A 13,990-nucleotide genomic window follows, 5' to 3' on the forward strand; every position below is an offset into this window, starting at 1 on the left:
TAAACACCTGAGGCCGAGAAAAGTAGAATGATTGTGCAAGTCATATAGAAAGTGGACAAAACAAGTTTTGAATGCAGACAAGTCTAATTCCAGAGCTGAGGCCCTCTATCACAGTTCTACACTGCCCATTATCTGAGGAATGAAGCATGGATTAAATCAGGGAACATCAGGCAAAGCCATGCAAAATGGGTATAGGAGTGATCATTCTAAATCTCAACAGCTGAGCATAATGACAGGCCACAAGGAACAATGACACTTCTTAGAAATATAAAATTTAACTTAAATGTTCGCCAAGATGGGAGTAGTTAAATAAATTATAATACATTCATATAATGGAATATAATGCTGTTCTAAGAGTAATGTTTGCCAAGATTTCCAGTGACCTACAAAAATACTTAGAATATAAGAAGGGAAAAAATTCAGATGCAAAATCAAACAGAGACTAGGAACACTAGTGTGGGAAGTTTCCCCAAAGCATAGCATGCTGGTGAGGATGTGGAAAATTGGGTAGTTTCACAAACTGTTGGTGTGAATATAAATTGATGTAGTTGCTTTGCAGGACAATTTGGCAATAGATGCTTCAATTTAAAATGCACATGAATTAGGACCCAAAAATCCTATATCTTAAAATCACCCCTAGAAAAAAACAAAGACATGTATAAAGATTATCATTGCAGTTTAGCTTCTAATAGGAAAATAACCTGACAAAAACCCTAAATTAAATGTTTATATCACAAAGAAATGATGAATTCTTGAGGTGATGAAAGCCCCATTTACCCTAATGTGATTATCACACATTGTATGCCTGTACCAAAATACTTCACTTATTCTATAAATAAACACATTTTTGTATTGGGGTTTGAGGTGGGAGGTGGAGATGATTAATAGATTTAAAAAAAATAGAAAGAATGAAAAGGACCTACTATATGATAGCACAATAGGGTCACTATAGTCAATAACAAATGACTTGCATATTTTAAAATAACTTAAAGAATATAATCAAATTGTTTGTAGCTCAAAGGACAAATGCTTGAGGGGATGGATACCCCATTCTCCATGATGTGCTTATTTCACATTACATGCCTGTGTCAAAGTATCTACCCCATAAACACATATACCTACTATGTACCCATAATTTTTCTAAAAATAAAAGAAAATTAACTCCTAAATTTCTGTCACTATGTAGATTGGATATTGAAGAATATGATGTGGGCATTGGAGTTAGACTTGTCTGGGTTCAAATCTTTCAGTTACAGAAAGTATAGATACACTTGAGATATAGTTATAGATAGATAGATAGATAGATAGATAGATCGATCCCAGGTGTAGGTTTCCAAGATATATTGTTGAGTACAAAAAAAAAGGTAAGTTGCAGTAAACAAAGTTTGATGTGACTTATCTTTCAAAGGAGATGAGACAAAGAGGGAGAGGAGAACAAAATAAAAATCCCATAAGTAAACATACAACATTCTGCATTTGCAGTGACTATTTCCGTCAATGAGTATGTAAGCAAGCAAACAATGACAACAACAAACTCTGATCCCACTTTGGGGGACAACAAGCCCTTTCTTACGGGTGCAAGGTGTGCATCGGGACCTCTGGCCTCTCCATCTGCCCGTAGCAGCTGGTCTTGGCCTCGGGGATGTAGGAGAACTTCTCTAGCATAGAAGATGCAGCGGTGGTGAGGATGCCAATGCCATCCCTCACTCTCGCCTCCAGGCTGTAGTCCCAGTCATCATAGGAGACAGAAATGAGTCCTGATGGAAACTCTTTGGGGATGAGCTCCGTGTTCCCGGAGACCAAGCTGGGGACAATCCAGAAGAAATCATACCCGGTGAGGCCAAGAGAGCGGGCCTCACTCAGAATGAGGACAGCCTCATCTTTGGAACAGTAGAGCAAGATGACAGAAGAGTGGATCTTTTTCAACTGGACTTGCGTCTTGGCATCCTCAAAGGAAGTGTCCAGTGTGATCACATTCTGCATGTCCCAGCCCACAAAGCTATTGTCCACTGTGGTCTTGACAAAGCTGATGAAGTCCCTGTAGCCAGGGAAAATGGTGGTCACCAAAGAGAAGACATGCCAGTCATAATCCTGCATGATCTTCAGCATGACTGTGGCTTGTTGCTGGATGGACGCTCCAAATTGGAAGAAGGTAGACGTCGGATCCTGACAGGGAAAAGAGAGCAAAACAGAGGGTGAGGCAGGAGGTGGTTTATATAGAAGCACAGCTGCATCCTAGAAGTTAGGAAAGTAAATCACACATCAACCATTTGCAGACATTCCTGAGCACCTACTGTATGCCAGACTCCTCCAGCACAGATCCTGCAACTACAGAGAGGAGAGAAGCTCTGGTATTCAGGAGCTCATAGCCAGGTCCTGGAAGGATATCTGTTATTATTGCTTGCTTATCATCTATTCTCATTTTCCTCTAGTTCATTCTGCCCCTTGCTCCTTTGAGACTGTATGGTTCCAATAGAACAAACTATCTGGTTCCCACCCCAGCTCATGATGGGAAAATCAAGCCAAGGAAACAAAACAGCATCAGCAAAGACAGTTTTCTAATGATATATTTGGAGCCTCTGGGGTCTGTCAAGTCTGAAGCCATTTCTCCTGGACTTCTCAGTTACAGGAGTCAGTAAGTTTCTATGTTCACCTAAGCAATTTGAGTAGGGTTTCTGTCACTTGAATGTAAGACTGGCATGTAATACGGAGTGTCATAAATACCATGTGAACATCTACCTTTTCAATCGACAAATATTTGTCAAACACTTATTAAGTGCCAACACCATTCTAGATGTTAGGGAAGTAATGATGTAGGACACAGACACAGACACAGTCTCTCCCTTCATAGATCTGATGAGAACTTGAGGAAAAGCAATTTCCATGAACTAAGGGCTAACGAGGCATATGACATATTGAAGGAGCATCCAGGTGAGGAAGAGGGGAAGTGAGTGGGTGTTAGAGGGGTCCTGAGGATGCACTGCAACTATTTCAGAAGCTGTAGATGAATGCATCATGGCGTCCAAAGGAGGGGCAACAACATGATACTGAAGAGCTTGGCAGAACCCCCAGCACATAGGGTCTGAGGACTAGGTCCAGAGGTTTAGACTCTATCTAGAGCATAAGGGAGAGTCACTGAATGCTGTCACCCTAGAAAGTAGCATGATAACTTAGGTTGGGTTAAAGGTCCTCTATTAACCCTAACATTTCCACCAATCTAGTATTATGAGAACAAATTTCCATTTAGAAAAGGCAGGTGATGCGTACAGTGGTACAGTATACAAACTGCCTTCAAACCCCCTAACTCATCAAATCCCTGCAGTGATCCTAAAAAGTTGGTATTGTTGGCAGGGAAAATGAGGCTCAAAATGGTCACACAGCAAGTAGGCATCTGAACCTTGGTGCCGTGACTCCGCGTCCTGCCCACCTTTCTGACACTCAACCACAGCCTTCCTGGGATCACTGAAGATCTGCATGGAACAGATGCTTAAATCACATTGTTGACTGGTGGGCATGGTATAAAAATGCTGAAGAAAAAAAAGGTATGCCTCTGTGTTACAGCAAAACAGAATTTGGCAAGTGCTGAAATATTTTTCTTTTCAGGGAACTGAAAGAATTCTCAACGGGTCTTCATCATATTATACCCATGTTTTTATTTTGCATTTTGTATTTACCATGTGTATTGAACACAACCTCAGCAGGATGACTTATGGGGATTCCACTGCAAGTGTGTGTGTGTGTGTGCGCGTGTGTGCGCATGTGTGTGTGCGAAAAGTGGATGTTCCATTCATGTTTTTTAGATAATACTTTGTAGCTGTGCATGTCAATTATTTCAACAAGCTTACATCACTTTCCCTGTGGGTGCTCACTAAAAGTTTTATCAGAATGGGCCAAAAGTTATAGTTCTTCAAAATTCTGCTCTTTTCTGAAATGCATGGGTTTGGGGGATAATTTGAGTGAAGCGTGGCCTGAAGGCAGAGAGAAGAAACAAGAATAAATGTCTTCTGGGTCCCTTCCAACATTACAGTTCTATGAATTTTACCTAATTAAATCAATTAAAGTGGATAACAGATTTAAAGACTTTGGATAATTATTTTTTCCCTACAGTAGCTTTTGCAGAAATCCAATATTCTTGAATTGATTAACCATTTTAAATCACAAGACTGTGAGTTCCTCAAGGGCAGAGATTTTTGTCATCCTCATCTTTATGTCCCCAGAACCTGGCAGAAGTCTTGGTAAACCCATAAATGGATCACAGAGGAATGAGTATGTGAATGAAGCCTAAGAGGAATGTCCTTGGTTTAGATCAGAAAGGAAAAGAAGGAGAATTTAGTATCTGAGATTTTATTTTGTGCAGATTCTGAATATCGTGTCCAAAACAAAACTTTCAACATCATCACCTACACCTACCTACCCTGAGGAACTACCCAACCATTCAATACCCAACCTATATCTCAATGTGTCCTTTATTGATAAAGAGGAGAATATAGAAAACCTGTAAACCTGAGCAGTTGTTCAAAGAACCTCATTAAATGGCAAAAAAAAAAAAAAAGGCAAAACATAAAGAAACCACCAATAGAAGTAGAGTCTATTCACTTCTATTCAATTATATTCACCAACCTCATACACTGTGAGATGCCTCTTGGGATGGGATGAAAATGCTCTAAATTTAATTACAAAAGAAATGTAATAACTCCCATGGAGAAATGATGCCTTGAAGAAAGCCGGTCACCAGAGCTACCTTCTGACTGCAAAAGGTGGTGGATCAGCAACTTGCACTGAGTACACAAGGAATACAGAAAGCTCTCAACAAGACTCACCCTAAAGGCACCACTGGATCCCGATAAAAAGGGTCTATGAGACACTTCCTTGGGAACACCGGTATTGGTGGAGAGGTGGAGGTCAGACATGCCAGATGGTAATGAAATGTGGGATCCTCCAACACCCTTGCTCCCTGTATTCTGAGCCAGACATCACCACTGTGACCATGAAAAGGTTTGTGCACAGAGCAGAGCTGTAAGCACATGCATCTTATCTGGTTCTTCACATGTAGAGGAGGGCATGGCTGCACTGTGAACTTCCTCAGGAGAAAGATAATTATAGGGACAGCAGTTAATCAGCCCAGAGCCAGCTCGGCACAGGCCATCTGTGAAAGATTTTGTACAAAAACCGTTGCTTTGTGCTGTCCCTGTCGTGCCAAACTTCAGCCCAAGATGCATCTCTCCCATTACCCTTTATGCTGATCCCCATTCGCAGTCTCTCCCCAGAATGGAGAATACTAGAACCTCTGGGGTTGGACTATCCAGTTCCAATCCTCATTATGTGGCCTTGGATTGGGGAAAAAAAACCACTCAACCTTTCTAAGTCTCAGTTTTCTCATCTATAAAATGGGTGCAGCTATGGTAATAATGATCATAGTTAACATGCTAGAAATACTTACTCTATGAGAATCAGGTTGCTCCTTACTTTCTAGGTACTATCTCATTTAATGCCGCCCCCAACCACCTTGCTAAATTGGCACTAGTAGTATGCCCATTTTACAAATGAAAAAAGACCCAGAAGCACAGTGACTTTTCCAGGTTCATACAAGTAGAAAATCAGGTTTGCCTGCCCTCAGAGTCTAGAGCTTTTTACCTCTGCACTCTGTTGTTGCCAATAATGGCACTTCCTCATTGAGTTGTAGACATTAAATGATCTCCCTGTATCAAAGCATCCAGAGTAGTGTCCATCTCGTATCAAGAACTAAGCAAATATTTCACATCAGGAGATTATGCTATTTTTTCAAAGAAGTAATCCACACTCTGGACTCAGAGCATCTCAACCACTCACCCTGTTCAGAGCTGCCCAGTTGAAACTCTTAAAGCATCACTTTACCATGCTACTGCCCTGCTCTATAGTCATCAATCGCTCCCCTCAGCCTACCATGTTAAGTTCAGACTCCCTAGCCTACCCCTTTATGTGCACCAGCTTTATAGTTGATATATCATGGGCTCTAGGGTCTACTGAACCTGAGTTTGAGTCCTGCCTCGGCAGGACTGTGGCTAACCTAGCCATGTGGCTTTGGGAAAGTGCTTAATCTTTCTGGGTCCGAGTTTCATGTTTAAGATAGGAATAATGACCCTTCCATCCCATGGGGCTGCTGTAAGAATGAGATATAATGGTAGAAGTAGAGACTCATTTGTCCACGCCTGTCTTTGATAGATTGGGTGCTTGCCTACACATCCTTGGTCCTACAGACCACACAGACATTGTTAGAAACCTAAGAGGGTCCTCATCCTATTTAGGGACTGGCCTCTCCAGGTCCACTGACATGCTAGTTTCAAATCCTCACCTCCCCATGCAAACCAGCTCATTCATTGTGACCCCAAGCAGCCTACATAATGCAAAGAAACTCCCTTTCTGTACAGCAATGAATCCATTCTTTGGAGAGAAGCCATCTCTAATGTCCTTTCTGGGCATCATGCAGTTACCCTGTACCACTCTCATTCCTATTGACATCTGAAACTTCAACTTCAAAAACCACCATGAACCAAAAGCATCATCCACCCCTTGAAGGGACAGAAACGAGGACCTATTTGCAAAATATAATTGCATAGCAAAGCAATGAAGAGGCTCACATTTAGCATTGGAATTTTCTAGGGTGATTTTATGGACTGGCAGGACATGATGGGCAATCTGGCCACACTCCCAAGGCCTGGCAGCCAATATGTCAAATGATCCAAAGCCCCTGAATGTCCTTTCCACTCCCTGCCTTGATGGTAGAGGCCACCTCTCCTGCACTTACCTCCGCCTGCCATGGCTTAGCCTGTACTTTTCGGATTCTACATACCAGCCTCTGACCACCTCTGGCACTTGGCTTCCTTAGAATGTGCAGCCGGGGGAGAGGAACAGATTTCATACACCCACTTTGGTTCTGAAGCAAAAGCACTTCTCTTCCCATGCTCACTGCTCTGTAGAAGACAGAACAAACTGTTTTAAACACAGAGCGAGGGAGGCAAGAGGGTGTAGGATTCTGGGTGTCTGCTCTAGACTCTGTGTTTCAGTCCCATCATAACAGAGGTCTCATTCAATCAGGTCTAGAGCATTAGATCCTGTTCTAGAATGTTCCAGAGCTTGCTGGCTCCTCAGGGTAACACCTGACTCCATCGGTACCAAGGCCTGGTGTTTCCTAGATTCTAATACCAACATGCATTTCATTTCGCCATTAGTAAAGGTTACAAAGCAAACCCACACCCATTATCTCTTTGATCCTAACTACACAGGAGATAAGGCAAGTGGCATAATCCTCATGAATGGTGTTTCTCCTAAAGCCACAGGATGAGAGGTTAAGTGACTTCCCTGAGATCCACGTGGCCCCTTGGTGATGACAGCGCAATCACCGTGAGATGCAACCAGTGTTCTCTTGCTCATATTAGTGGCTCTCATTCCTGGCTGCACATCTGAATCCCTTGGAGAGTAACCAAAGAATAACCTATGCATTGTGCCCCATGCCATTATGATTGAAATGGAATCTCTGTGACCTGAGTATCTGAACTTTAAAGCTGATTTATTGGTTTTTCCTCTGTTTCTTCTCAATGGTAGTATGGTTGGAAAGTAGGTATTCAACTTAGTATCTTGAAAGCCTACTAAAGTGTCTGACACACAGTAGGGGCCTGATAAATACATGGGGGAAAAAAGAGAGGAGCAGGAGGCTTATCCCCAGGAAGCATGAGAGAATTGGTCACTACTGTCAACGCTGCACCCATTTTCACAGCTTATTTTCCTGCTGTCTGCCAAGAAAAGGAAATAATGCAGGTAACCCAGTAACAACCTAGAGAGACTCCTTGGGAATTTGCATTTTCCTGTTGAGGATTGCCCTGGTGAGCCCTGGTAAGCACTGATGTGCTTTCTGTTACTCTTGTAATGTATCAGCTGAGCATTTCAACATATTTTATTTCAATTTCCGAGGGTGGGAGGAAAAGTAAAAGCATCAAGTAAGCCTGTAAGCCTCAGGATTCAAATGGATAGCATTCTCACATGCACATAAGCTGAATCGGTCCCATTGGAGAATAGCTACTCCATGACCATCCACCTCCCTCCCCTTTCCTTTGTCATCATCCATCATCCTCCATCATCATCACATCCATCCTCTTTCTTCTCACCATCATCATCATGGCAGTCATCGTAGTCAATATCTCTCTTGAGCATATCCAGTATGTAGCGCTATGTAGCATACAATGGGATGCCTTATTATTAAAGATTTTAATCTGGATTGTATGTGGTTGCCTAGTTGAGGAGAGGTGTGAATCTTGCCTGTCTTTCAGACTGAGAATTCCTGAGGGCAGAGTGTCGTGCCCTTATGAATCCTGCTCAGCACCTTACAGACCACTGGGACACTTTTTTGGGAGGGAAACTAGTACAATCATCCCCCTAGAGTGCAAGACTTCCACTGGGCAGGAAAGGATCCCATCCTCTATGTACTTAAGCAGACCTGCCAGATCAACCACTCTAGAAAGAGACATTCATCCATGGCTTGTCTTTCTTTCTATTTTTTTTTTTAAGATGGGGTTTCACCTTGATGGCCAGCCTGGTCTTGAACTCCTGACCTCAGGTGATCCACCCACCTTGGCCTCCCAAAGTGCTAGGATTACAGGAGTGAGCCACTGAGCCCAGCCGGATTGTCTTTCATTCGTTCAACAAATTTAACAAACTCTGGCTCTGTGCCAGGCATTGTTCCAGGAAAGTGAATCTAGGGAAAGAGGGTACTAAAGTGAAAGCTCCTGATTCCATGAATTTTACATGCTTGGGGGAAAAGACAAACAAAGAGGGACATCAATAAATAGAATAATTGGCCAGGTATGGTGGATCATGCCTATAATCCCAGTACTTTGGGAGGCCAAGGAAGAAGGATTGCTTGAGGTCAGGAGCTCGAGACCACCTTGACCAACCCCAGAGTAAGATCTGTCTCAAATTTTAAAAATTTGAATAAAATAATAAATAGAATAAATTCAAGAAGTCAGATGATGTCCTAGTTTGTTCAAGAGTAGGGTGGAGATAGGAGCCCCACTCTAGGTCGTCTGATCTGCTACATTGGAGCTGATCAAAAAAATATGAAGGAGGAGTCCTCCAGGCAAAGATTAGGGGTGAGATGGGAGTAGGGGGGGCCACTCCAACAGAAGAAGCCACACAACAAAGTTAGGAATGGGCTAGTCAAGTTCAGGGAACAGAAGGAAAGTCACAACAACTGAAGTTTAAGGAGCAAGGGAGAGTGGTGAGAAATGAGTTAGGACAGGAAGCAGAGGCCACATCACACAATGAATGCCCTGTGGCTCAGGATAAAGGGTCTGTATCTAATTCCTAGGTCAATTGTATTCTAAACAACTCCTCTGCTAAATGTGCCACCAGTGGCCAGGTGTAGTGGCTCATGCCTGTAATCCCTGCACATTGGGAGGAGAAGGAGGGTGGATCGCCTGATGTCAGGAGTTCGAGACCAGCCTGGCTAACATGGTAAAACCCTGTTTTTACTAAAAATAAAAAAAAAAAATCATTGGGCAGATGGCATGCACCTGTAATCCCATCTACTCAGGAGGCTGAGGCGGGAGAATCACTTGAACCCAGGAGGCGGAGGTTTCAGTGAGCCAAGATAGCACCACTGCACTCCAACCTGGACAACAAGAGTGAAACTCCTTTAAAAAAAATGCCACTAGTGTCTCCCAACAGGGAAGCTGGGAGAAACCTGGAATTTGGAGGACTTTGTATAAGATAATCCTATTCTTCCCTCTGGAATTCTGACCTGTGTCAATAGATAAGTCTACATTGACTTACATAGAGGGGCTGCCATACATAGAGGGGCTGCTGCTGAGCTAAAGGAAGCAGCTTTATTTCTGGAATAAAAAGGAGTGTTTCAAGCTTTCCCATAACACTTGCTAGGTTATTTGTTTGCTGTATCATTTAGTCAACTGATACCCTAATTTTGAATAGTGTGGCCAGAATTCCCATGTTTTTCTGTGAATTTCAGACCTTGTCCCAGTTTACCACCCAGAGCCAAGTTTCCCACTCTCAAATCTGCAGGGCCAGAGGAAAGAACACATACAGGCATGGAGAGATATATTTCTTGATAGTCATCGCAGCTAATTTAGGATGGCCTAACATACTGTACGCTAATTAGGACCACACAATGATCATTGCTCTTGAACTCAGTCTTGCTTTCTAAATCATTAGCAGAGATGGCCAAGAGGCCCCGCTGAGATTTCAGATCCTTATTGTTATGCAAGGGCACAGCAAAAGCCCAAGCTGCCTTTACCTGGTGCTCTGTCAACCTGCAGGTAAGCATCTGACTCCAGGCTTCCAAACAGGGTCATTAGCAATTATGGATTGTCTGGGGCTAGGCCCAGATAGTCTCACACAGAAAGCAAGCATGGTTCCCACCAAAGCCAGTGGGAAATCCTACTGGGCCAAAGGCCATGGGGTCAGATCTCTGAGGAGCTGATAAATTTAAGTATAAGGAAACATCTTTATTTTGAAAGTCCCAGCTGTGACTGGACCACTGGCCTTCTCAGTGCCCCTGAAGCTATTTTTTTCAGATCCCATTTTTTATGAAGTATGGGCCTCCCTGAACCACGTGGTGGATATTTTTTATTTGACCACTAAGCATCTGTTCTTCCTTTACTGGCAATAGTGAATTTACCTGAGAGACATCATTTTCTTCTCTCTCTCAGTCAAGTCCATTAGCTCAGAGTGCCAGTAATTAATGTGGGGGTAGGAACATGTCCTAACCTGATCTAATCAGAGTGGCTTCCTGGATTTACAAAGAAAGAGACTAGGAAAAGACAGCTTCTTTGACTATTAGACTTGAACCTGGATGGATGTTCAGCCAGAATTTCTGACAGCCACCCAACCACCATACACTATCCTAAGAAGAAAGCTATCAGACCCAAAGTTAAAGCTGGAAGATGGAGAGTTACCAAGTTCTGATGTCCGTGTTTAACACCTTGTTCAAGCCACACCTAACAACAAATTCTCTTGTTGTCAAAATTGCAATTACCTCATTTTACTTAAGCCAATTTGATTAGGTTCTCTGTTACTTGCAACCAAGGATTCCTGATGCCACTTTGGCTAGGGAAAAAATAATACTGTAATATGTTTAACTCATCTTCCCAAACTTGGATAAGAATAATGCAAGCTACAGAATAGTGTATCTCTCTTCATGATCACTCCCTTTTCTTACCATCCTTCCCTTTTTCTTCATCATTCTTCCCTTTTCCTGGGACACCCACGTCTCTTCACAAATCTCACTTTTCCCTGCATGAGCTCTTCATCTTTCCTCATTGTTTTTTGTTTTTCTGTAATATGTGCTGAGATTGGTTTCTTCTCAAAGACTCTGACAGCCACAACTGCCAAGACCCAGACTTAAGACATGACAAGTTGCCACCAATAATAATCGCTTGTCATTAAGCTGTTCCAGCAAAGAGAAAAAGCAAACCAGTCCCGTTCATTAAGTTTTTGTCTCCAGCTGTCATAGATAGAGGGGCTGCTGCTGAACTGAAGGAAGCAACTTTATTTCTGGAATAAAAAAAAAGTGTCTTAGGCTTTCCTGTAACACTTGCTAGGGGCAGACCCCGGTGGTAAACATTATAGTCTAAATGTCGTTTTCAAAAATATCCCACTGTTCTGGAAGAAATGTCTACAAGCAGCTCTGAATGCTCAGCTTCCAGAAGAAATTGCTTCTTCTCCCTTTGGGAGTCTGTACATTCCTGTTATTAAAGGCATAGACACTGGTGCCACATAGAGGGTTCAAGTCTCAGCTCTTTCTCTTACTTGTGTCTGGGCCTTGGGCAAAATCCTTACTAGCTCTGAAGCTCAATTTTCTTATTTTTTTTTAAAGGGAGGGAATTTTATTCCCTACTTTAAAGAGGTTGTTGTGATTAGGATAATGCATGTATTACTCTGAGCACATACCGAGAGCTCCATTAATGAGAGTTGTGATTATCGTGGCTGTTATAATCAAGAAAAAGTCAACCACAATGATGGCAACAAAACTCAGAACACTACAACCCACCAGCACAACACTCATGCAAATACAAACAGTTCCCCTGTGGCTTTTTTCTAGGTCTCCTAAATCCCACACCTTTGCAGCACCATGGCAAAGGAGTTCTTATTGCGTGCCAAGCACTGAGGTAAAAGCAGGTTGACAACCCATCCTGATGTTAAACCTGAATGTTCCACTTTGCAAGAACCCTTTCAGTCCTGGGCAAATCAGGACAATCAGTCAATCACACAGAAATCTTCAAATGCATTTATTTGATCCTCACACTCATGTTTCAGGGAAGGTATTTCTATTCCCATTCTACAGTTAAGGAAGTTGAGGCTTGAAGAGAGGCACTTCTCAAACTCTAATGAGCATAAGAATCACCTTGGGTCTTGTTAAACACAGCAGGTGGGGGCTAGGGCATTGTTAGGAAGCTCCCAAGTGGCATCAGTTGCTGCTAGTCCATGGACCAAGCTTTTAGTAGCAAAGCTGTAGAGGTCAAGTCACATGTCACATCCAATATCACACAGTGAGCATCTCTAAGAATGATGGTTCTTCTGATCCAGGGGTCTTGGTGCCAGGTGACCTGTCTGTCTGTCTCAGGGAGGACTGGGCAATGACGTAAGACAGTGTCTGATGTCTGACATTCTCACTGCCGTGTGTTTCCTTCAGGCAAGTCACAGGTATGTCACGCCCGTCAGTCCCCATCATCTTATCCAGCAAAGCACTTTCAGCTTTAAGTCAGAACGTACTGCGTGGGAGTGAAAGAAGAGGGGCCGCCCTGGGGTGAACTGCCTCACTCCTGGGAGAGAACTGAAGCCACCAAGGAATGAGAAGAGCACACAGAGAGAGGAAAGCACCAGTCATATGGTACCCATGGCCATCTGTCAAGCAGAAAATGACCCCGTGGCATGCATAGCCACCTTTCTCCTGCAGGCTGGCACTGAAGCTCAAAAATGTACACAAGTGGCTGAGTCTCCCTGAGCCTCTATTTTTTTTAATCTATAAAATGGACCTGGCAGTTCTCTAACTACCTGGAGGGGAGCTGGGGGATCTGTAACAGGGTGATGAGTAAGAGCTCCATGAACTGAAAGGTAGGGGACCAATGTGGGAGCTTACTGGGGAAATAGGAAACAGCTGCCACCTCCTTTCTCCCCTCCACCCCCATGGTGCTCCCAGAACACACTGTCCAGGTCTCTATTGTCAATTGTCACCAGGTATTTTAGGTGTCTATTTAAATATCTGTCTCCATGCAACCAGATTAATGCTAATTCATCTGTACGGTAATAGCATCCAGCCCAGCTCCCAGTAAATGGGGAGCTCAAAACACATTTAGTAAAGGTATAAGTAAGCAGGTGAATGGATGGACAGACAGACGGTTGGATGGATGGATGGGTGGATGGATGGATGGACAGACAGAGGGACAAATGGGTAGATGGATGGATGAGATGGATGGGATGGATAGCTGGACGGAAAAGACAAATGAATAGATGGATGGATGGGTAGATGGATGGATGGACAAACGAATGGATGGACAAATGGATTAACAGGTGGTTGGATGGGCAGGTGGATGAATGGATGGATCTGTGGATGGACAGATGAGTAGATAGATGGATGGGGTAGATGGATGGATGACAGAACAGAAAAATGAACAGATGGGTGAATGGGTGGTTGAATGAACGAATGGATGGACAGGTGGCTGGATGGGTGAATGAATAGATAGGTGAGATAGATAGATACATAAACAAATAGATGGATGGGCAGATATATGAATGGGTGGGCAGGTGGACAGATGGATGGATGGATTGATGTGACATGAGTTGTCGGTATAAGAGAGTGAAGAAATCAATGAACATCCAGTGAAAAAGTGAGTGGCTGAGTTATTAGCACAGTGATGGGTTAGAGAGGGCAAGGTATATAAGTGAGAGCTGAATAAATGGGGAGTTTGAGATGAGTGGGCTCAGAGGTAGGACTGAGTGTTTG

General features: G+C 43.1%; 1 protein-coding gene across 2 annotated transcripts in view; it reads right to left on the minus strand.

The window, feature by feature from the left end:
- Positions 1-13,990, minus strand: part of GRIN2A (glutamate ionotropic receptor NMDA type subunit 2A) — a 441,129-nt gene that overhangs the window by 188,276 nt on the left and 238,863 nt on the right. For both annotated transcript variants that reach the window (XM_032258086.1, XM_032258087.1), the window contains one exon: positions 1,574-2,166. In XM_032258086.1, the coding sequence (XP_032113977.1) occupies positions 1,574-2,166 (593 nt within the window). The remainder of the gene's footprint in view (positions 1-1,573; positions 2,167-13,990) is intronic.

This window comes from Sapajus apella, unplaced genomic scaffold, assembly GCF_009761245.1.
Source record: "Sapajus apella isolate SASKATOON/1434 unplaced genomic scaffold, GSC_monkey_1.0 scaffold99, whole genome shotgun sequence".
NCBI classification, from domain to species: Eukaryota; Metazoa; Chordata; class Mammalia; order Primates; family Cebidae; genus Sapajus; species Sapajus apella.